Below are 22,847 nucleotides of genomic sequence, written 5' to 3'. Positions count from 1 at the left end.
GTGCTGTACTGCATGTAGTCGTCTAGAAAGTGCTCACCATGCCATTCTTCCAATGATTCGTCTATTTGTCTTTTGAGTTATACAGTGATCTGTAACATCTTATCATACACAGTTTAGTCAAGTTGAAATTAGTAATTTTCCCCTGTTTACAAGTGTTCTCTGCAGCCTATCACAAATACTCTCTCAAATGGTTCATTTTGAATTGTATGCCTCCTGTAGCCAATATGGGCGCCATTCTCTTGTTCGGCTGGTTTGCTTGGTATATGTCCCAAATGAGGACTACAACTCAAAATGTGTGCATATTCTGTCATTGTTCCATGTTACAAAGTTACCCTTTTGTTTTGATTTTGTCCCTCTTGTCCCCAGACCTTGCTGACCAATGTGTCCATGCAATTCCAATCAGAACAGGCTCTTTGAAAAGAACCTCAGACCTTAAATTGTTGTAGCTGTTGAGTGCAGCCAACAGCCAAGCACTTGAACGTTCTAAATGTGAGCTTATTTGAGTAAAGAGGAGCTGGTTGCAGGGAGTTCAGTGTGGATGGTGGAGAGTTTATCACCAATACTGTCCAGCAACCTCTCCCCTTGCGACGAACCTGAATAACCTTTCTCTGCTGCGGGTTGTTTCAAGCCACTTGCTTCACGGGACTCCAAGAAGGCTTCTCTGTTTAGGGGTTTGATGAACTGTATGGTCATATGGGGAGCAACCACAGCGCCGCCCTGCTGGTTTGGTTTCCTGATACAGTTGGAGAGAGTGGCAACGCAGCTCTTCTTGAAATTCTCGTTCATGAAGGCGTACACGATAGGATTGTTGAAGCTGTTGAAGAAGCCAATTGCCTGAACGATGGCGATGATCGTGTTCAGCGTGACTCCATCGTACTTGTTCTCCAGATCATCTGGAGAAGAACACACAGGTACAGACAGTTAAAACTCTCAAGTGGTTGAAGTGCAGAGAGATAAATTGACAATTTGACACACAAGCCAGAAATAAAGTACTTACTGTACTCAAAAAGCATGTGAACTGTGTGAAAGGGTGCCCAGCAGACTGTGAACAGCAGCACAATAGTAATCATCATTTTAACGGCTCTTTTCTTTTTCCTGCAAAAGGTAAAAATAAAGCTTTGAATACTAACTTTGAACACTAACAGATAATCGACATCAGATTTCTGACATATGTGTCCCCACATGTTTTTATACGCCAAAACGATCTTCATGAGAACATTTTATTATAGCGTTCACTAAGGAAGCTTGTTTTAATCTTGTTTAGTAAATGTCGCCATTTAAAAAACCCGTTATATTTGGGCTTGGGTTCATTTGAAAAACAAAAATCTCTGAAATACATTGTGCAATTGATGATGGGTATGTTTCAACTATTTGCGCCCCTGCACATTGTTTATTACATTTGGCCAATAGGTGGTGCTACAGCAACATGATGGAATTTGGCTCATGGCTCTGTGGTCAGGAGGCTTCACTTAGTTTATCCTTGTCAGCCAATTGTGAATCGTCATCAATATGCTTTTGGTTTGTGCATGTTTGATCAAGAAACACACTTTGGTATATTTTTGTGAGTGGTGCTGTGTCTCTGCAGTCTCGCAGAGTACCTTGAGATCTTGCTGATCTCCCTCTGGTTCATGGTGTTGAGCACAGAGGAGTCCCCCACCCTCTTGCGGATCCACAGCTCAATGCCGATGCGGGTGTAGAGGAAGAGCATTGCAGCCAGAGGGAGCAGGAACAGAGCCACCATGATGAAAGTGGTATAGGCCTGCCTTTGAGTCAGTGAGCGCCAACTCTCCTGGCAGCACACGTGGTGGTGATCATAGAGAAAGTCATACTTCACCTGGTGGACGGAAAAGGAAACTGAATGCCAAACAACTCTGGCAGATGTCTCTTCTGCTTCATTGCTGGGTTGGCAGCAATTCCAACTTTGAAATTTGACAACCTGGCTGATTTAGCTTGATGACACCATGAAATTAGAAAGGGAAGACACCTTTACCTTCACCTTCACCTTTAATTGAATCACAATATTCATAACAGGAATGAAATGACTTCTGCCTGTATGTATGAATAAATAAAACGTTTGCAGGCATTCCTTACCTGTAGCTGTTGCACAAACAGCATAGGGGAGCCCACTATCACTGACACAATCCACACACCTCCTACACAATAGAGAGAGATATTCAATACAAAAGCGTATTGCTTGTAGCTCCAAATTGCTTTGAATGTATTTGTAAAGACAACAGCCAAGGGAATGACAAATCATCAGAACAAACTGCAGCTGTAGAGTCGTTTCTCACTGTTCAAGTCAAGTTAAGCCAAGTCTTTATTTGTATAGCCCAATATAACATACAATGTCTCTAAGAGCTTTACAGGGCTCCAAGTCAGGAAAATTCCCGACCCTGCTCAAAGCTCTCTAGGAAGATGAGGGAAAAACTCCAGGGAAAACTTTCATGTATAAGGAAGAAAGGACAATGGCAATTCCAGAGAGACAATCCCAAGAGAGATTCCCCTTCTACAAACAGCCAGTAAATAAAGCATGCAAACCAGTGAACGCAAACAGTCATGCGTTAGGAAATAACATGCAAGGCACAGACGAGAGGGAGAGAGAGAGAGAGAGAGAGAGAATGATACAGACACAATACAATGTGTTCAACCACATTAACATGCAAGCCACTCATAGCGTCAATGGTGTTCCACGCATTTTCTTTTTTTACAAGGAATTATATGAGTTTGCGTCTCTTCTTATTGATCCTATTTATCCTCCATGATAAGTATGTTTACTGAAATGGACCCTAAATTGATACAGTGTAATGATCCCCTGTGAGAGCCTGAAGGCTTTTACTTTAAATGTTGCTTTGAACTACGCTATTGTTTCCTTTGGATTTCAAAAGTAAAGACAATTTTCAGCTAATGGAGCTTCTTCAAGTACTCTTTCACACATGCCACGTTGCATTGAAAACGAACAAACACACACACACGTTATTTTTCCTGCAATTAGATTACCAAGCATCTTGTATGCTCTTTTGGATGTGTACTGCCTCCTCATTTTCAGCGGGTAGACAATGCCCTGGTATCTCTCAATGGCAATGCAGGTCATGGTAAGGATTCCTGTCACTATGGCCGTAGTCTGCACAAAGGGAACTGTCTTGCACACCAGAACTCCTATAGAGGGGAATGAACAGATGAAACTCAACCATGCACCCGTAAAACATAGTAATTCTATTCTACGCTTGCAACAGGTTGCAAACACTGAGGATCCTTCTCACCCGTCTTCATTTACAGATTTAATTTGCCATCTGAAAGCTACATATATATATATTTATATACATTTTAAATTATAAATACATGTATAAATCTGGTTACTAGTCAGGGTGACAGGATTTCCTTATCATTTCTGTATTTTTTGTGAATTAAGGTAGAAAATTAAAGTTTAATTTTGTCTCTGGAATTTCTTCACATTGATTTCCTTTTGATTGCTTTTTCAATTTCCTAGAAGCAAGAAAAAAATCAATTCTGAAATCATCAAGTTTTGAAACTAGAATTCCTTCTGAACATTTTTCAATTTGTCTATGTATTGATCCTTTCACAACTGCACAAAGCTGAAGCTGTTAGTAGTAGTAATAGTAATCTTTGCCATTCAATAGTGTAACATCAACATCAACCATGTAGCTGGGGTCTGTTTTAATTGGGGCAGATGCTTTGTGCTGACCCTCTGTTGCTATGACACAGTGCCAAAGTCATTCAGTCATATATCATTAGAAATGTTTCCTGTGGTTGCTCAGGTTTTGCATTCAACTGCTGATGAGAATCTATCACAGTGATGAGTTCATGTTTTGTTCAGTGTTTGAGCCATAGTTGGCAATGGTGTTTCTGGATTATGAAGCAGTAACTGTGGATATTTCAGAATCTAAATGTGTCTAAAGATGAATACTTGTGATCAGGCTCAGACTCTGTTATTGGTTTCAACTCCAAGTTCAGGCAGCATGTGGAAATGGAGTTATATGCTTCCACAAGGATTAGCTTTTTTTGGAATCCTGTACATGATACCAAATTGTTGAATAAAAGTAGTCTTGTCGTCGGATCTCATCTTATTTGAGTTTCAAATTAGATTCCCATAATGCCTTCATATCCAAATTGCCTGCTCATTCACTGATTAAATCATTCATTACATGATTGAAATGTTAATTATACAGACTGAGCCCAATTATCTGCACATAATGGAGGTTCCAGTAATTTGAAATGTGTATTCTGAAGCTCATGGGTCATGATTGTCATTTCTGCATTAAACTCACAAGTAGAATCCTTCAATTCTACATCTGCAAGCCCCTTAAACGTCTTATATTAACGTTAAGATGATATATGTAATTGAGCTTTATCCTTAAGATCTTAAGCCACTTTGAAGTCTTTTATCTGCTCATGATTCACGGATATTTATTGTGTTATATAGATTTTGATCACTTTTCTACGCCAAGAAAGTCACTGTATTGACATGATTTAAATAAGGGAGGAGAATTGATTGATTGATCGCTCACCTCCGTACCATTCAGAGGAGATGTTCTGCAGCAGCGTGAAGGGGATGCAGAAGAATGTGATGAGCAGGTCGCTGACCGCCAGGGAGCAAATGAAAATATTGGTCGCCGTCTGGATCGATCGTTTCTTCACGACGATATAGATCACCAAACTATTTCCCACCAGAGCCAGAACAAAGATGACCACGTACATGATGACAAAGGTGGTCTTGGCGCTGTACGGTAACTCGGGGATGTAGACGAGCGGCTTGATGTTGTAGGTGCTGATGAACTGCTGCCGGGTGAGGTTGTACAGCTGGAGCATCTCCTGCAGGACTTCGGGAGTTATTTTAGTGGATCCTTGCCCCGATTCCGTCGAGGCTGCCATCCTGGACCCTCTACAGAGGATCAATGTTTTTTTTAAAGTAATCAATAGAAGTGGAAGTAAAGAAGAAGAAGAAGAATCCCGAGCTGGAAAAGTGCGTCCGGTTGGTCACCGCGACAAGACGCCGATGATCTGCTGTTTTTTTGCCCGTGTGTGCGCTTGTGTGTGTGTGCGTGTGTGAGCGTGTGTTAGCTCTCCCTGGGTTTTGTATTGGCTGTTTGCATACCTATGACATGTATCTGAGGCAAGCTGACGAATATTAATACTATTTACTGCGCTCACTATTCTACCATTAAAAAAAAGAAGAAGAGAGATATGTAACAGATCCCAATTACTGCATCTATTATTCAATTATTCACAAATGGAACGCGGTGACAATAATGTTTTTTTTCCTTTTCTTTTTACCTATAGAGGTCCTGATGGTGGGATGGTTTAATTGCTGTTTACATGCTGATCGATTGGTTTATTGTAGTCATAATTATCTTATCTCCAAAATCCTTTAAACGCAGGTCGTGTTTTGAACATTTATTACGGGACTGCCTTGCTTTTTGATTCTTTTCATGGTATTTTTAAAAGAAAGAACACCGCTTTCTACTGATTGTTTACAATACATTTCAATACAATTCACATTTCTGTACAAAATGTTTACAGTGGTGACTTCAAATATTGTCTCATATAGTATCTGGTCTAAATCTAACCAAAACTTGTGAGAATAAAGAAGTGTAAATTTAAATGTATTTCTTAATTGTGGTCTAGGTACAACCGGGAGGCGGATGTATTCTTATTTACCGCGCGTAACGTTGGACTTGAATGCAGCTGCGGGAGGGGGGCGCTGTCTCGCGCTCAGATTGGAACAACGGAGAGGGGCTATTTTAGCATTAGCTCCGTCTAGATTTACTCGGTTTAGTTTGTGTTATATTCGAGCCTAAATTCACTCCAGAATTGAAATTATTATTATTTCAAGAAAGAGACAGCAATTTCTTTCTCCAAATCTGAGTGGTGTTAGTGAGCCGTATATTTTTGTAGTAATTAGTACTTAAAAATTAGCCAACAGGTAACGCTAGGCGTATTTAGGTAAACAAAATGGCAACCAAGAGAAAAATAATGAAGAAAAAGCACTCTGAGGAGAAGTGTGAAATGCAAGTGTTTGATTTTGGACAAGAAGAAGTAAAGAAAGAGCTTAGCGGTTCAGAGGACGATGGGGGAGAAGGTGAATTAGCATTTAGTATTAACATTAACATTTAAAACAGAAATACGTTTCTTTTGGAGAAACTAACTGAACTTTTGTTCCCAAGATGAAACTCGATTAGTGGACAAGCCAGCCAAGAAGAGACCAGCAGCAGACTTTGAGGAGGAGGAGCAGACATGTGTTGTTGGGTACTTTATATTATACATTTGTAAATTATTGCTATGTCATGTAGTTATGCTACTGCAACAACAGGTAATCCCAGGTGACATAAATACACTAAAAACATACTTCAGTTACATTGCTGCTACAGGTGAAAATCAGTTTGAATTTAAGAGCTGTTACCAGTGTTGTATCAGTGTACTTTGTCAATTTTTCTCCCTGTCTTCTCCAGAAATGATGTACAATCTATGTTGGAGAAGTTTGGAGGTAAGCAGCATTGTGCTGTTGTGTGCAATGCGTCATCATCTCCTTTGTCGCAGCGAATCAAACCTCAGTATTTGATGAATAATAACCAGAAAGTATGCATTCTATCTCATGAAACCTACTAAAACTTTAGTACCTGAAAGATATCCTCATTTTCAAATCCTTGAATGAATGAGCAAAAATTTAAAAACATATCGTATGTGAGCTAAACTGATGAGTCATCCTGTTCTCTTTGCTTCCAGCTAACATTAGTAAGGTGATGCAGGCGAAGAAGAGTCGTCTCGAGTGTCTGACTAAAAGCTACATGAAAGGGAGCCAACACAAACTGGAGCAGCTGTGGAACAATCACCATGGCCAGAGGTTGTGTGTTGTTTCTCTTCCTGTGACACCAGAGACCTGATCAATCGATCAATTGATCATTGTTGGAAACGACTTCATTGCATCATTACATTATTTCAGTAATACATTGCAGTAGTGTGTGTGACATTATCCTTACTGGAGTGTTTGTGTGTGTGCAGGCAGAAGCTGACTGTCCAGTACTCGCAGCAGGTTTCCTCTGTATTGCAGCAGTGGGAGACTGAAGCCCAGCGAGTTGAAGAACAGGAGGAGAAGCTCAATGTCAGCGAAGTTCTCACTCTTGTTTGTTTGTTTGCATGGTGTTCATTTGTTGAAGGAAGCTGTAATGTGAGGTCTGAATCCCTGTGCACGTGTTGGTGACCTCAGCTAACCTTTTGCCTACTATGAACTTCCTATCGGGCGAACTGCGCACTATGATTAAAGACTTGCTAGATAGTATTTAGTTTTGACAAGTGACACAGTATGTACAGAATACCTGTAAACTAAACATGCCAGGATACTTATCTCTAAAATCACTGACAGGAGGAGTTACAGAGCCATCTGGAGTCATCGACAACATCCTACAAAAAGCCTATTGTCATGTCGCTGCTTCCATCTACACTTTCTCTTTGCAGAATCTCATCAGACAGCTGCAGAAACTCCTCCAGCAGGCCAGAGTCATGCAGAACCAGAAGCTGAAGTCTGTCAGAGAGCTGTATGAGCAATATCTGAAGGTGAAGCTTGTGCTCCCAATGAAATTACATTTCTTTCTAAATGATAAACAGCACAATTCTCTGAAAAGAATCAGCAGGTTTCATCTGCTGTCTAAACACTGCCAGCACAGTTGCAGATATCAGCTAATTCCCCTTATCAGAAGAGGCTAACACTGCAAAACATCTTCCATGAATCTTGAAAAGCATATTGAAAATATTGAAAAGCTTCATGCTTGCAAAGGGATTATTTTTACTGACACTTTTAGTTTGCAAAAATAAGGCAGATAAATATAGACACAGAACATAAGTAAACAAGTTTACAGACATGTATGTTATATTACAGCTACGTCTTTATTCATCTTCTGATCTTATTTTGTTTCCATTTCATTTGTTTCATTTATGTTCCAGGTTAAAAAGATTCTAATCTATTTTAATCTACTCTATGTCATCACTGTCATTCAGCAACTTTATACACACATGCACATGCTCTTGCACAGGTGCCATCTGCTGGTTGGTTCCCTACATGGCAGCGGCCAAAGAATTCTTTATACAGGGAAAAGCCTATGTTCACCCTGTGACGTATTAATAGGGATGCAGGACATTTCCACTAAAGATTGACAACCTAAAGTGTACTGCTTCATGTTTTTGCAGAACATGGAGGACATGGAGAAAAGCCACGATGCCTTCCTGCAGGGGGCACAACAGGAGCTGAGGAAGGAGATGGCCACCCTGCAGAAAAAGATCCTCATGGACACTGTGAGTTCTTACTTATGCTTTCTTACTTTACTCTAATCCAAGCAGCTGAGACTTGAGAACTGGGCGATCAAAGCAGATACTAAAATATTGTTTCATGAAAGGAGACTTTATGCCTCTGTAGCTGCAGTCAAAACTACAATGCAAAGAAAACTTTAACATCATGCAATTTGGTGCTGATGCCAGGTCCATGTTGTCTGTGTTTCCACAGCAACAGCAAGAGATGGCCACAGTCCGCAAGTCGCTGCAGTCCATGCTATTCTAATCTGCTAAAACAGCTTTACTTGGTGGATTTATTGTCATTTATAGTTATCATGATGATGAGTTGTTATTCTGCAGGGTGTCATGTTCACATACTTTATTCAATATACAAATGTAACAGATGTCATGTTGGGTGGCTATCTGTTTCTCTAATCTGTTACAGAATTAGTGATTGTTGCTTCAGCTGTTTGTTTTACTAGTTTAATTACAATTGAGATAAAATGTTGACTGACTGTTTTAGTTTAGGTTCTTTCTGCCATGAGACGAGCAACTTAACCCTGTGATGTCAGTTTACAGTAACATCTTATTTATTTATCTATAATGTCTATTTAATGTGGAAATTTGGTTTATAAAACAAATGTGTCACCCAAAGAAGGGCAATTTCATATTTTTGTTACATTATGAGGTAAACAGGTTGTCCCTAGAATTAAAAATACTCAGCTCTCCATAAACAGGGATTTGTGTACCCAGGTCTGCCCCTGTCTAATCATATTCATTAAATTTAAATGAAAGGACCTCAGCGGCTTCACAATGTCCTGATTCGACCACATACTGTACAACCTCCCTTCAAGTGTTTTTCAAAGCATCATTGAAATTAAAGGCACATACTTGAGAACTGCAGACAAGTATGTCTGAATGTGAATTACACACACAGTTTATATATACATTTCAATAAATCAGAATATTGTAGAAAGGTTCATTTATTTCAGTAATTCGATGAAAAAGTGAAACTCATATTATCATTTAATAGATTAATTACACATAAAGTGCAATATTTCAAGCCTTTATTTGTGTTAATGTTGATGATTATGGCTTACAGCTCATGAAAACCCTGGTGAAAAAGTTCAATATTCTTATATTATTAATATTGTAGCCTCATGGTGTCACACTCTAATCAGCTCATTAACTCAAATCACCTGCTGAGGTTTCCTGAGCCTTTGTCTCTCAGTCTGGTTCAGTCGGCTACACAATCTTGTTAATATACTGTATATAAAGCAATAATATATGCTGATATCTGTTTTGCAAACATATTGTTTCGGTACAATACATAGAAGTTTGCCAGCCTTTTCACAAGAAAATGTTTCTACCCTGGTAAAGAATTTCTCTTGTGTGCAGAGGTGTAGGTGCCTGACAGAAGACATTATTATAGAGTTATTAGCTGGCGTGAGACACATTAATCCACTGCACACAAACTTCATGAACATTTGTCATCAGCAATGATCCATAGACAAGATTGCAACACCTGCATAGATTAAGAACTAATTCTGTGATAAATGAACCCCAGACTGTGGACAGTTCTACAACACACATCTTTCCCTTTCAGCTTATAGAAACTCTACACATTTCTTTGCCAGGCGTGTACCTTTGCACAACCCTCACCCGCACTCGTGCCAGTTACAGTGCAGATGCTTGATTGGAAAACTGCATGTAGCTGGAATTTCACAGGAAATCAGTGCAGGGAGATGTAATCAACCACAATTGTACATAAATTTAATAAAATAGGCATTAGCAGTGTAGGAGCATATAAAAGTGTGTAAAAGATGGCAGTCAAATGGTGTGTTGTAATCAAATCAATACAAATGAGAAAAACATAATTATGCCATATGCTGGATCAAAACTAATCCAGCATGGATCAAAACTAATCCAGCATGCAGCAGATGGTTTCCCAAAGGACAAACTACATATTAATATAATTGTGTGGGACGGATACGATGTGTATGTATATGATCTTTGAATAACTCAAATATTGAACGGTATCAAAAACCTGCAGCCTGCATACAGGCGAGGGACAGGGATGATATACTATTTTACCAAAACTATACCTTTCATACTTATCATTATCTGTCTGTCCACATATCACTGTCACGATTTCTCTTCACATTCCCTGTAATTCAGGGAATTCCATGTAGTTCCCATCTCATTTGTGCTTCACATGCATTCAGTCTGTTCTGATGTTAGTGAGATAACAGAGAGTGTGGTACTGTTTTCATGAGGAATTAAAATAGTTCCTGAATGTTCTTGTAGTGAAGCACGTTCTCTGTCGTACAGTTTTGGAATGTTTTTTCAGAGTGTTTTCCTGTTTGGAAGAACACACACTGGATTGAGAGCCTGGGTGGAGCTTCTTTTTTCTTCCAACTGAACTGTTGGATGCACAGTTCTCATGTCTGTGAAGGTTTTTTGTGGACCCTGCTCTACATGACAGACAGAACGCAGTCCACTTTTCATCAAACCATTTTTCCCGTTTTTCAGTCCTGTATATCTTACTTTCTTCATGTGTAACCCTGTGTTCGATGCAAATTAACTTCTTTCAGGTATTTCCTAGATTCAAGTGTCATTTAGTTGATATTAGAGCACTGACGTACTGCATATTATTCTTTTATGTTTCAGCGCACATTCATTAGTATATTCCTCCCCTTAATCTGCAGACTGTTTCACCCTTCATTATCCCATTGTTGGTAGTATCAGAGATTACACTTGGGTCCTAAGTATTATGATGTTCTTTCTCTCACCTTCACAGACTAAGTGCTAAACTCATTTTTGACATGCCACATCGAAAAATCTGAGGTTATGATGTCGCTCTCTCTGAACGTATACAAAACACTGTAATTAAACCGGCACTCTTTGTGGTCTGATGCCATTGTTTCTTGTTGAGTTCAGGTTTCTTAGCAACCAAAGACACACTGAATGTTAAGCTGCGGAGCATTTAGCAGAAGGCTGTTTTTGAGGTAAAGTGCTTCTTAAAATAAGATTTCTTTTCCTTTTTCCTCATGGAACTAAGTCCATGTTTTTACACTGAAGTGAGTGAAGTCTCTGTTGTTAGGGATATACAAGCTAGACACACACCTAGGTTCAACGTTGTATGGTTTTCTACTTCTTTGTGTGTTATTATTTTTCATTGATTTTGTCTTTCATTTGCTGAGATTACTTTGAGATTTCTAGATATTGTATAAAATCAAGAAACTTCTAGATGTTTTTCCAAATTTTCACACAATACTGAAAGATTTATTTTCCGATAATGACCCAGATTTTTTTTTTGTTAATTGTTCCTGTTCAGACAAAACAGTGAGCTGTGATTCCAGGATGTTGACCACACCCGGTCCAGACCCCAGGGGGAAGACAGGGGAGAGGAGCGGCGTTCAGACTCATCACGGGCCCTTTGGCACAGACTTGGCCAATATGATGATGAGGAGCAGCCCTCGCTTTGGCAACCTGAGCCACCACTCTTTCTTTTCTCGACACAACCCCCATCCCAACAGAGTCAGACATATTCAAGGTGAGCGCAACGCAAACAAGTCACTATGTCTAAGATTAGTCCAGCAAAAAATTATGAAAACACATATTGACCTGATTGATGGTCATGGAATCCTTACGTAAGACACGAAGGCTTGTTAGAAAGTAAAACAACCATGAAACTTTATTTAGGGTTGAATAACAATTGTAACCCAGCATGAGTTCTTAGTAAGCAATGTTGTGATTTAATTTGCATACTGAAATCAAACAGCAGAGAGCAACTTCTGGCTGCAACATCACCTCAAATTGTATTAGTCTAACTCGGGCAGAATTGTGTTCACATTTCCCTATAATTCATCTATTACAAATATTTACTTCAATTCAAGAAGTTTGTTCTCCCAGGCTTTTGGCAGGGTCAGTGTGGTTGAAGTGAATAACACAAAGTTTAGTGGGATTTCAAGTTCCGCAGGGCTCAAATATTTACAGAAAAATAAATAATTTTAATACAGAAAAGAGAAAATAAGAATAATACAGAAAAGAGAAGGGCCTTAGAGAGACAGTGTTTTTCCTCAGTGTGCAGAGTGATGTGGCAGCAGGAGAGTATATGCTGATTAGTGTGTTTTATGATCATCCCTTTCTGAACGGAGTCACTCACTTATTCCTTTACTGTGTGACGTGCTTGATGCACATATATAAGCAGCTTTGTTGTAGCTCGTGAGCATCAAAGAGTTCCTTATTGGGAGAAAAGCTGCTTCATCTCTAGGCTTTCTGAACTTTCCTTTGCTCTCAGCGGGGGTTCTGCTCTAGTTGCAATTACATCTTCAGGGCTTTTTCACCTTCGACTGTCCAACTTTTCTGAGGTTTCATGCATGAGCGTATAGTCGCTGTGTCTTTTCCTGTCCAACAGGACTCAATGGCAGACCGGTTTGCATGGTGAAAGACGACTGGTCTGTCACCACATCATTGTTCCCTCATCCGCTTCTTAAGAGCAATATGTTCAAGAAAACAATGGATACCTCATTTGGCTTCCCGCTCGCTCCAATCAACAACAAACAACAAGTCCACAACAAAAATAAGTCAGGTATTTTTCACACATTACAGTCCCTATCATTCATGTTTGACAGCAGTGCCCAGGAAGTAATTTTTTTTTCTTATGCTTCAGCTGTTTTGTCAGAAGCCTGGCGGGATGAACTGAAAGAGCTCGCTGCAAAGATCAGCTTGTCATCTCAAGCCACAAATGAGAAAAAGGACGTACGTGATTGCTGTCATTTCTTTTATCAGCATGCTTAATGTCGCAACACACAACACTCACTCAGGTGCTCAGCAGCTCCCCTGTCTTGCTTTAGCTGTAACTTTCTTCACATTGCTAGGACTTGAAATGTTACTTTTCACCCTTTGCCACCCAAAAGCTGAACTTATTTTTGCTAGTAATTGCTTTATTTTTTGGGAACATTTTGTAGAAACAAGTAGTTTGATATGCAGCCTTTTAGCCAAATTCAATTATAAGAAATATAATGCAAAAACACACCGCTTCTCTTAATTAAAACAGTGAATTATAATAATTAATACACCCACATTAACAATCAGTATCTGTGGTAAAATCAAATTGGATTTTCATCCATATTCAGTATCTTTTGGAGAAATAGCCCCATTTGTCCCAGTTTGTGTTTGAAAGATCTGCAAATTCTCTCCAGGAGCGACCAGAGGATGAATGTGTCCGGAGAAAGACCCAATATTCAGCTCAGACAGGGAGGCTCATCCCTCCACCCACCAAGTCTCACCACCGCAGATCTCTCTCTCAGGGTCTGATGTACCCTCAACCCTTCTATGACCAAGAACTCATGGTAACGCACTCCATCTATTTGTTTTGTCCTTTTTTGATAATTTAGGCCCCTGGTTTTGTGGTCATTTTGGTCTTTTCTGTGTTTGTTTTTGGTGTGACCATTCAGGAATCAACCAATACTGACATACAGGACTGACACTGAGTGAAATATTTTTGTAGAATCCATCCTTAATGTTGATTTTCTAAGTTCAGATCAGAAAGCTCCAATCTTTCTAGAATTGATTTATTTTAGTAAATATTTTCTTGTCTCACTATCAAAATATAGGAATAAATCAATCAAATCTCTTAAATCAAGAACACTTTAAACATTTGTTTTCCGGACTCATTTTAAAGAAATAATTAGAAAATTCAGAAATGTGAAGATGTGATATTTATTTTTAAGTACAGCTTGTTTGTAAAATAACAAAAAACATTTTAGACTCCAAAGGGTTCAATAATGGATTTCAAACCATTTCTAATTTAGTATATTAGAAAAGAAAGACCCAGCTTCAGAAATTCTCCTTGTGAAACTTCTCTAATCTCTGACCTGAACGTGAGCTCCTGTGGTTTGCAGGATCGTGTCACGCTGCTTTTTCCTCTCTCCTCAGGTGTTTGAGCTCCTCTGTCAGATTCTGCAGACTGATTCTTTGTCTCTGGTCCAGCAGTGGCTTCTGTTTGCTGGCCAAAGAGGTAACATATCTAAGGGACCTTTGTATGTAAAGGGGACAGATTTGATTATGAGTTTATAGTCATTTCCGCAGGGGAATCATTGTTTTGCAAGTCACATGTAAGTTTCAACTTTTGTCCTCGAAGTCCAAAGTCAAATTCCAGGTCAAGACTGTCCACTGTCCTATCAAGTCACAAGTCCTAAACTAAACAAGTTTATTTATGAAGCATATTTTAAAAAATAAGATACAGTGGGATGACACTGACTGAAACTTCCTAAAACCTCAGTAAAACTTCAGCCTGAATCATAAATGACAGCTTACATAATAGCTGATGTATTTAACAGGTAGCCAGTAGGAGTGAAATCTTTTCAAATCATTTTGTTTGGCAAATTTGACAGCAAGGCCTCTCAGCATTCACTTAGATCAATGATTGAGGCTTAAGGACCAAATATATTTTGTTTTTATTGCAATTAAATTCTCAGCCTTTGATATCGGCAAGGCTTTTAAAAAGAGACGAGAGCGAACAGCAAACAGAAGCGAATTTGTAAGGAAAGCAAAGATTAGAACCTTGGAGAATGAGTCACAGAGGACATTTTATAGACAGGAGCTGGATCGAGCAAAACTTTCGGCAGCAAGGACAAATTTTATGCTCCGGACAAATGGACTGGAAAGACGCGAGGAAAGGTCACGGTCAATGAACCATTTGTAGGCTTCATGGGTTACTTTAGGCAGCTAGGTGGTGGTGGTGGTGTAAGTAAGGAGGCGAGACATAAGACCTTTGATGCTGAAGGTTACCGATTGACGATTTGATCATTCATGTGTGAGACAGATTGACCATAAGGAATTTGGCCAATTTAATCTGACTTGACAGAAAGTTGATTTTCTGCTCCGTTAGTTCATATGACCGTTTCTCTACTGCCACTCTGCCTGCCTACACTCACGTATGAAGAGGTGTCATAAAATCCATGTTACATTCACACACGCACTACTGAAACCACACACACACACACATACCTGTAAACGCAAGTCTCACCACACAAATGAGAAACCCACACGTGCACCCACACGAGTGAAAGATAGATGTTCATGATCCTATTGTAAACTAATTAAAATGTCTTTACATAAGTGTTTTGATTAAATCAGTGTGTGTGTGCACGGACAAAGAACTTGCAGTGGAGATCAATTCATTGTTGGAGTTGATGCTCTCTAGAAATGTCAAGGATTAGGTTAGGTTATTTATAGATGTATTCATTTGTGCTGTGCAGAGAAGGACCTGGTGATGGGGATGATCAAGCAGGCTTTAGATGGTTTTGATTCCTCTAGCCAGCAGCAGCAGCACTTCCAGCAGCTGCACGCTCTTCATCATCCCGCCTTCACTCCACACCCTCCACAACTCAGCCAATCGTGGGGGAAACCATGGAGGACAAGGTCAGAGTGAACGTTCACTCCTCGCATCTGCACGACATTGTGTTTACAAATGTATTGACACGTGTTTACATCCACAGCTCACATGGAACGCCTCGATCCCCCTGCGATGAAAAGCCGGGTAACCCACCTTTGTCCGTGTTTAGTGAAGAACCTTCAGAAGTCGCATGTGCACAACGCCTGTGACTTTCTCTTTTCTTACTTGCATCACCATCCAGTGTTCAGAGAAATAGTGTTTCTCTCTGTTGTTCTCTCTTGCTTTTTCTTACTTCTGCTTTGAATTACCATTGCTTCTCTCCTTTGTGGGAATTTGCATTTCAAAAGCCGCAGTCTGCCGGCCTTTTCAATGAGAAAATAAGATTAAAGAAATTTGGAGAAGGGAAAGGATTGATTAATTATGTATGTATGTGTACGTTCTCTTCCATTTATATATATATGTTCTCTTTAAAGTGCATAGTGGCATGATTGGATTTCATGGTAATCATATAATGATGTTTCATAAACTGCATTTAGTATTACTTGTATGTATTTTATTTTCATATTTTTAATACCGTAATCTCCTTCACACTTCTACACACTTTGCATGCGATACGCCTCCTTCCACTTGTCTGCCCACAGCTGATTAAACTTTATCATCCGAGGCCAAATTGGTTCCAACTAAAACCTTTTTCGTAGTATGACGTTAGAGGCGAAGGCCAAGCAGAGGAATGCTGACTGGCAAGAATTCCACCAGAGTAATCACAACATTTAATAATTCAATTTAGTTCTGAGCCCCGGAGTACAACGGTGTTAGTCAGATGTCGCACCGCTATTTCTTTTAATCCCGGCACGCTTCACGGCCGTCCACAAATGTCCTCCACACAATTCTGTGTCACCATCAGCAGAAACAGGTTTCGGCTAAAGCCACACTAACAAATTCAGAACCGCAATCACGGAGAGCAGGATGTAACCAATTGCTGCACATTATCCTACTTTACCCATTCGCTCACACTCATTGAGCATTTGAACACCTTTGCAAATTGTAAGGTTAATCACTGACCCCAACTGAAAGAAGGTGATTTGTATAAACACTCTTGTATTAAAGGGAACGTGCCTTTCCGGGGGGGGGGCACCAATAGGGCCTGATCTCCTGTAACACCTTTCAAATCAGAGCACTTGGAGAGGCTATTTACTATCATCTTGTCACATCACACCTTTGCATTTTAAGACGGTCGTAGTAGAAATCAGTCTTAAACCACACCTACCTCTGACCTGAGTGTTCTTTTACAGACAGGATTGGAGATGCTGAGGTGCTTGAGATCCACACAGGAGTGCAGCAGCCTCGCCAAGATAAACCACTCCAGCTTACTGAAAAGGCATAAATCAGGTCTTCGGGTTCTTCGGTTCCCTCTCTCGAGGCGGAACAATATTTCTTAAGTTTCCTTTTGTATATTTATCATTATTAACACAAGCAAGGGGAATGGGGGATTTGTTTTTTCCTTTCATTTATATCTTATACATGCAAGATACTGTTGCATGATGTTGTTACACTATTGCCTCAGCAGACTGGAACATCGTGTTTTGAAACGTAAAATCAGCGTAATCACTTTCAAATCTGTTTGCAGTGAAACCTCCTCAGTACCTTATAGGATTTTAGTTTAGCTGTGAACAAAATAGAACTACAAGTGAGTAGATATCAGATCTGTTTGTATCCAGACATTCATTTGAACTGAAACAGTAGAGATTTTGCAAATGTCCAAGCCGGAACACAGCTCTAATCTTTGTTTCCTTGAAATCTTGAAATCGCCTAGAAAACCCCGATTTGCTGTACATCTGTGGGCTTTGGATCTGTTGAGCTGTTTGCAAGAAGTATTACCAGATAAAAGTCAGTTGGTAAAAATGTTGATGCTCAGATTTTTTTTTTTGCACACCTGCAACTTCAGATGGTGAAATAATAGGTTCTAGCTGTCAGAGAGGTATATTAAATTCATTCATTTGGAGCTGTGAAGAGGCCTGTAGTTGAGATTTAATTAATGTCACTCTACTTTTATGTAAGATCTTGGCATTCATGCTGCAGCGAAAAGGACAATAAATTGTTTGACATTTAAAAAAAGCTGCCACATGTGATACATGTTGATTAGAGGGAGCACTCACTCCTTACCTTACTTAAGTGTTATATTGTGCTATTCTAAGGAACCTTCTTTCTGTGCACTAGAAACCCACGCATTATGGAATGACGAACCCATTATGCTTCTTTGTGACGCGAACTTCAGAATGCACAAAAGCTTGAAATGTTCATACAGAGTTACTCGCCAAGGAGCTCCTCTGCTGATGGGACCACGGTTTGGGGTTCAGTTGACCGGGTCAGCAGGTGAAGTTCAGCATTGGCGTCATGAATCCTTCTCACAAGGACACCTGTTAGCTGAAGGTGATAAGAGGCAGCTGTTTCCTGAGGCAGCACGGGGAGGAGAGCTTGGCACTGGGCTCTCTCCCAAATATTTCATAGATATGAGCCCAAGTTCAACATGTTTCAAATGCTGAGGACACCAAAACTACACTCCAAAATTGGATTTTTCCTGGTTTCCTGTCAATTTGATGCTTGTTGCGTTCCTGGCCTAAACACCCACAGTCAAATAGAAGATTCTCGTCCTGATCCAGAACAAATTTGTGAGATTCCATTGAAGATTCAGCTGACTTCCCTGCATGCATTGGGGTGAGGGGCAGGTTGCACTCACGTCACCGCCACTCCATCCAATATATTTGCATCTGATTTATCACATTGTTCAGTGAGGGCTTTGATCTTTACAGGGTTCGGATCACACACGACTGAAATGTTTCAAATCCTGAATACTGGTCACCTCCAACATCCTTCCGGTGTCTAATTGCTATGCAAAGGTTTAAATTGTGTTATAACACACACAAGGCAGTGACATTGTGCTCATCCTTTTCTTTATTACACACAAGGCTTGGTTGGCTCAGTTCTGAATTAACCAAATCTCCGTCGTGCTTGATACACTATGAGGAGGAATGAAATCCAAGACTGCCACAGCTAATATGATGTCACCATTGTTTGGGAGGTCTGAGTGGAGAGACTCAGGTGAACAGGGTAGTTAGTCCAACTATGGTTTGCATTTGATAGAGAGCTGCCAGAGCCTTGAACCTTCTGAACTTTGCACAAACAGTTTGTGCTTATTATATTCAATGATGTGCGCACAGATTCATATTTTGTACAACGCTGTCACGGCATAATCTCAAATTTTCTCACACTGATTCATTCCCTAAAAAACTCTCAGCATGACTGGCCTTGCACAAAAGAATTCAGAACAGGTCCTATCTTCCTCACCAGCTCTTATCTGCACAGCATGTCCTTCACAAGACATATAAAGAGCCGCTAGACTGCTGTCACCGCTCCGGACAGACAATATGCTGCCTGCTGTTGTAAAGCTCTGCTGTGGAATATCTTACCCACACCTCAGGAATATGGCAGGTAAAGAAAAGCTGCAGAAGTTTTTTTGCAACTGTACCTTTGTCAAGTTTTCTTCAACATTCCTGCAAAACTTATAATTGATTGCAAAAGCCATTTGGAGTGCAGGGGGTTTCTTGTGCATTATCAGATCATGTGTGTGTGTGTGTTTCTTTATATCCATACAGGGCTGCAACGCACAGCTGTGGCAGTGATTGGACAAGAGATCACACACCTGCAGCACATGAGACATATCCAAAGTCACATGGGAATGGATGCTGTTTCAGCCTATAGAGGTAAACTAAATCAATCCAAACAGCATTCTATTTACTTTGAGGATTTACTGGGCAGCAGCTAAGGAGAATCTTTTGCAGAGCCCCGAAAAGAGGACAGAAAGACTGTTCCTGCCAAAGACAAGCAGATGATGTCTATACAACAACAAGGACAAGAAGCGATGAGGAAGGCTCTGGACATCTTGGAGGACAAAGATGGATGGACGACAGAGACTACAGAGGTAATTTGATTTTTGCTGACATTTGATAATAATAATAATCGATCATACTTACAAAATATTACATTTGAATGAATTGTTAAGTGTGAAGCCTTGATTCTATAGTCTGAGGTCATCTATAGAAATGAAAAAGAAAATCCTTCCATGCTTGTTTGTCATGTCATTTCAAGTCCTGTGCACTCGAAGAATCAAAGAGCCTTAAGACAAGCATCTAGAATAAAGGACCTTTTGTTTTTACTCATATAAAACCCTTAACTTCTCCTTCCACCTTTTTTGCTGTGTCTTTTAGAGAAACGGTGATGTGATCTGCAGTAAGGTGATAAATGGAGACAGACGGGTGTTTAGGCTGGAGGCAGACCTGGATGCCAGCATGGAGGAGCTCTATGACATCCTGTTTGTGAAGGTGGAAGAGATGCACCAGTGGAACCCGAGCATCCAGCATATCAAAGTGAGACAACGACCTTTGAGCAATACACTCAAGGCCTCATGTGACCTGTTGAGAAATTAGAGCTCTGAGATCTTCAGCACCAATATTATCTGTGACTTAAACTATGATACAATTCCATTAATGTGTTTGTGTGCCGCAGGTTCTTAAGCATGTCGGACCGGAAACCATTGTGACCCATGAAGCGTCGGCGCAGACAGCTGGGAATCTGATTGGTCAGAGGGATTTCCTGAGCGTTAGACACAGCTGTAAACACAAATCCTGCATCTATCTTGGAGGAGCAGCCATTCAGCTGGAGTGCTTCCCACCTCAGAAAGGTGTTGTGAGGTACGAACATTTGGGAAATCAGATTATTGATGTCCTGGAAAAGTGTAAATGACAGGAATGATGAAGAGGATCCCATTACAATTACAAGTTTTCCAGACACATTTTGTAAAATCGTGATTTGCTTCTAGGTTTTTCCCACAAAATATACCAGAAAGTTAGAAAAAATCATTCGAAATCATTCGAAAAAAGTTGGTTTTGTGCTTTATTAAATGTTTTTTATTACAATTTACCAACAAAATAAAATAAATGGACTATTGTTATGTATATATATGTTTTACATTGCATCACTTTTGCTCCTGAAACAACAAACAAGGCTTCCATAATTGCACAATTTACTGGGCCTTGTCGGCATTGTTTTAAAAATAAATAAAATAACAATTCTACAGATTCTGCTTGTTGTTATGTTACAGAGCTGAAGATGGACCAACATGCATCATCATCAAGCCTCTGGATAAGGATTCGAGAAGGAGCCGCTTCACATGGCTTCTTAATTTGGATGTAAAGGTAAAGGATGCATACATGTTATTGTTGCTCTTTTAAAAAGCAAATACTCATCAGGATTTATAACAGGAGAATGAATGCACACGTTTGTCACAGTATTGAAGAGGGTTCGCAGAGAAAAAAAATGCAAATCCCTGCAGAATGTTTTGTTAACTATAATAAAGAGGAGTCTGGATACAGAGGTGGAAGGAGGGACAGAGTCTAATCCTCCACTGTTTATGCCCTGGGCTGGCTGAATATACAATACTGCTTCATTTAGCACACACTGTTTAGAAATGAGATAGATAGATAGATGAAATTTAAAATCCTGTATGCTCATTTATTGGTATGTCAGTTTTACTTACAACGGAGGTTTTAAGTCCCACATGTATCAGTGCAGTGAAAGCTGGTTGAAAGATAGTTTGGACCAAGGAACAGGTGATTTTCTCTGTGTGGCTGTGTGCATATAGCGCCACCATATGGTCATTTATAAAGCAATTCACATTTTTGCTCTCAACTCCTGAACTATGACAGATATACTCTGTAGTTTTCACATTTTTGGACAGTATTTCTTGAATTTGAGCAATGTAATCTTCATCTAATCTTTGCCATATTTCACAAATAAAATATTGCATGTACCGTACTAACCTAAATACATAAACATTATCTTTTGATATTTCATATAACTTTCCTGTTTAAATTGCTGAATTGTTGCAATTATGGCCTAGTTGACAGAAATTGCCGTATCCTGGCCATGCCATTGCCTTCAACCCATTGTTCAATTGAAACCTGCTTTTTGAACTAGAGTGGCACATCCAGTTCAGTACTTGCACATGAATCGATATACCAAAGTACAGTTCAGCTGTTTAACAAATATCTTGTTGTTCTCAGGGCTGGCTGCCAATCTCTATCGTCAATCAGGCTTTACCACGAGCACAGCTGGATTTCACCCAACACCTGCGAACACGTCTGACTCTGGGGACCACCCTGGGCTAACTGAGACTCAAACACACCAAGTTTCAGCTCACAGGGGGAGAGTGTGAGGCTGAGGCACAGTGACAGTTTGATTGTTTCTTAAGGTGCAGGTGACCTTTCATAGAGAACAGCATGCTGCCTGGAGGAAACCTGCAGCTGTTGCGATTTGCTGAGGCAAGTTCCCAGAGACCAGGATCAGCAGGACGCCGGCAGTCTGACAGGTGGAAACTGGATCATAATAGGAATAAATGTCACACAAAACCTCATCAGGAACAAAGGAATGAATCCCTGGATAGGACACAAATAATAAATTATAATTATTAATAAATACATGTTGAAGAAAGACTGCTTTAGTTAATTAATTTCATCCGTCACACTATAAAGTAATTCATTTTTGGCTTTGAAACACCAGAAACATCGAAAAAACAAAAAGGAGTTCACAACAAATGTGATGTCATTGATGTGTCCTTGTTGGTGTCAAGCTGAAACAAGTTTCCCACACATAGAAACACGGAAAATAAAAAGTCATGTTTGTCAGCAAGATTGATTCTTAGGTCGAGTGGGAGTTTGATGCAACAGTGTGATTTCTTAAAAAGTAAGACAAATGTAAATTTAAAAACATTCTCCGACTAAAGACTTTTTTCCGACTCAAACCTGTCAATGAAGAAGGTTCCCCACAATAACAGCTTGTTGGGCGGGTCGGTCTACAGGTCTCTGTGTTTGTCCATCAAAGAAGAGGACGTTTCCACAGAAAGACAGGTGTTGCTGGACATTCTGCTGACGTTTTCCACGTTGAAATTTCTTTAACAGTTAGATGTCATATTGTTCCTCACAGTGAAATTAATTAATCTGACAGAATCAGATTTTAAAGGTAAACCAATTAAATGTGATGGTGGTCTACCACTTTGAGCAACAGAAACAACATATTTACCTTCTAACAACAAGTAAAGACCAGGTCA

General features: G+C 39.8%; 4 protein-coding genes across 4 annotated transcripts; 3 read left to right on the top strand and 1 right to left on the bottom strand.

Annotated features, from left to right (window-relative positions):
* Positions 1-495: 495 nt before the first annotated feature.
* On the bottom strand, positions 496-4,890 carry qrfprb (pyroglutamylated RFamide peptide receptor b). Its single transcript, XM_076143654.1, has 6 exons — positions 4,527-4,890; positions 2,998-3,156; positions 2,092-2,153; positions 1,599-1,834; positions 998-1,095; positions 496-893 (listed from the first exon to the last, which is right to left on the bottom strand). The coding sequence occupies exons 1-6, from the start codon at positions 4,888-4,890 to the stop codon at positions 496-498; spliced, it is 1,317 nt and encodes a 438-aa protein (XP_075999769.1).
* A 1,080-nt stretch (positions 4,891-5,970) lies between these two features.
* Positions 5,971-8,566, top strand: sycp3 (synaptonemal complex protein 3). Its single transcript, XM_076143632.1, has 8 exons — positions 5,971-6,097; positions 6,183-6,264; positions 6,468-6,502; positions 6,742-6,859; positions 7,018-7,117; positions 7,471-7,569; positions 8,200-8,304; positions 8,513-8,566. The coding sequence occupies exons 1-8, from the start codon at positions 5,971-5,973 to the stop codon at positions 8,564-8,566; spliced, it is 720 nt and encodes a 239-aa protein (XP_075999747.1).
* Positions 8,567-11,643: 3,077 nt separating this feature from the next.
* Positions 11,644-15,721, top strand: tbata (thymus, brain and testes associated). The gene is made up of 6 exons (XM_076143560.1): positions 11,644-11,836; positions 12,701-12,788; positions 12,918-13,044; positions 13,488-13,637; positions 14,224-14,305; positions 15,549-15,721. Exons 1-6 carry the CDS (start codon positions 11,644-11,646, stop codon positions 15,719-15,721), a joined length of 813 nt encoding a protein of 270 aa, XP_075999675.1.
* Positions 15,722-19,109: 3,388 nt separating this feature from the next.
* On the top strand, positions 19,110-22,176 carry star2 (steroidogenic acute regulatory protein 2). Its single transcript, XM_076143613.1, has 7 exons — positions 19,110-19,174; positions 19,339-19,446; positions 19,525-19,664; positions 19,951-20,109; positions 20,249-20,433; positions 20,844-20,937; positions 21,805-22,176. The coding sequence occupies exons 1-7, from the start codon at positions 19,111-19,113 to the stop codon at positions 21,907-21,909; spliced, it is 855 nt and encodes a 284-aa protein (XP_075999728.1). The 5' UTR covers position 19,110; the 3' UTR covers positions 21,910-22,176.
* Positions 22,177-22,847: the final 671 nt, after the last annotated feature.

Source organism: Genypterus blacodes, unplaced genomic scaffold, assembly GCF_046128005.1.
Source record: "Genypterus blacodes isolate CSIRO-AG114 ecotype Tasmania unplaced genomic scaffold, CSIRO-AGI_Gbla_v1 ptg000026l_1, whole genome shotgun sequence".
In the NCBI taxonomy this organism is placed as follows: Eukaryota; Metazoa; Chordata; class Actinopteri; order Ophidiiformes; family Ophidiidae; genus Genypterus; species Genypterus blacodes.
Note: the sequence above shows the minus strand (reverse complement) of the source record. Positions and strands in the feature narration are given on the sequence as shown.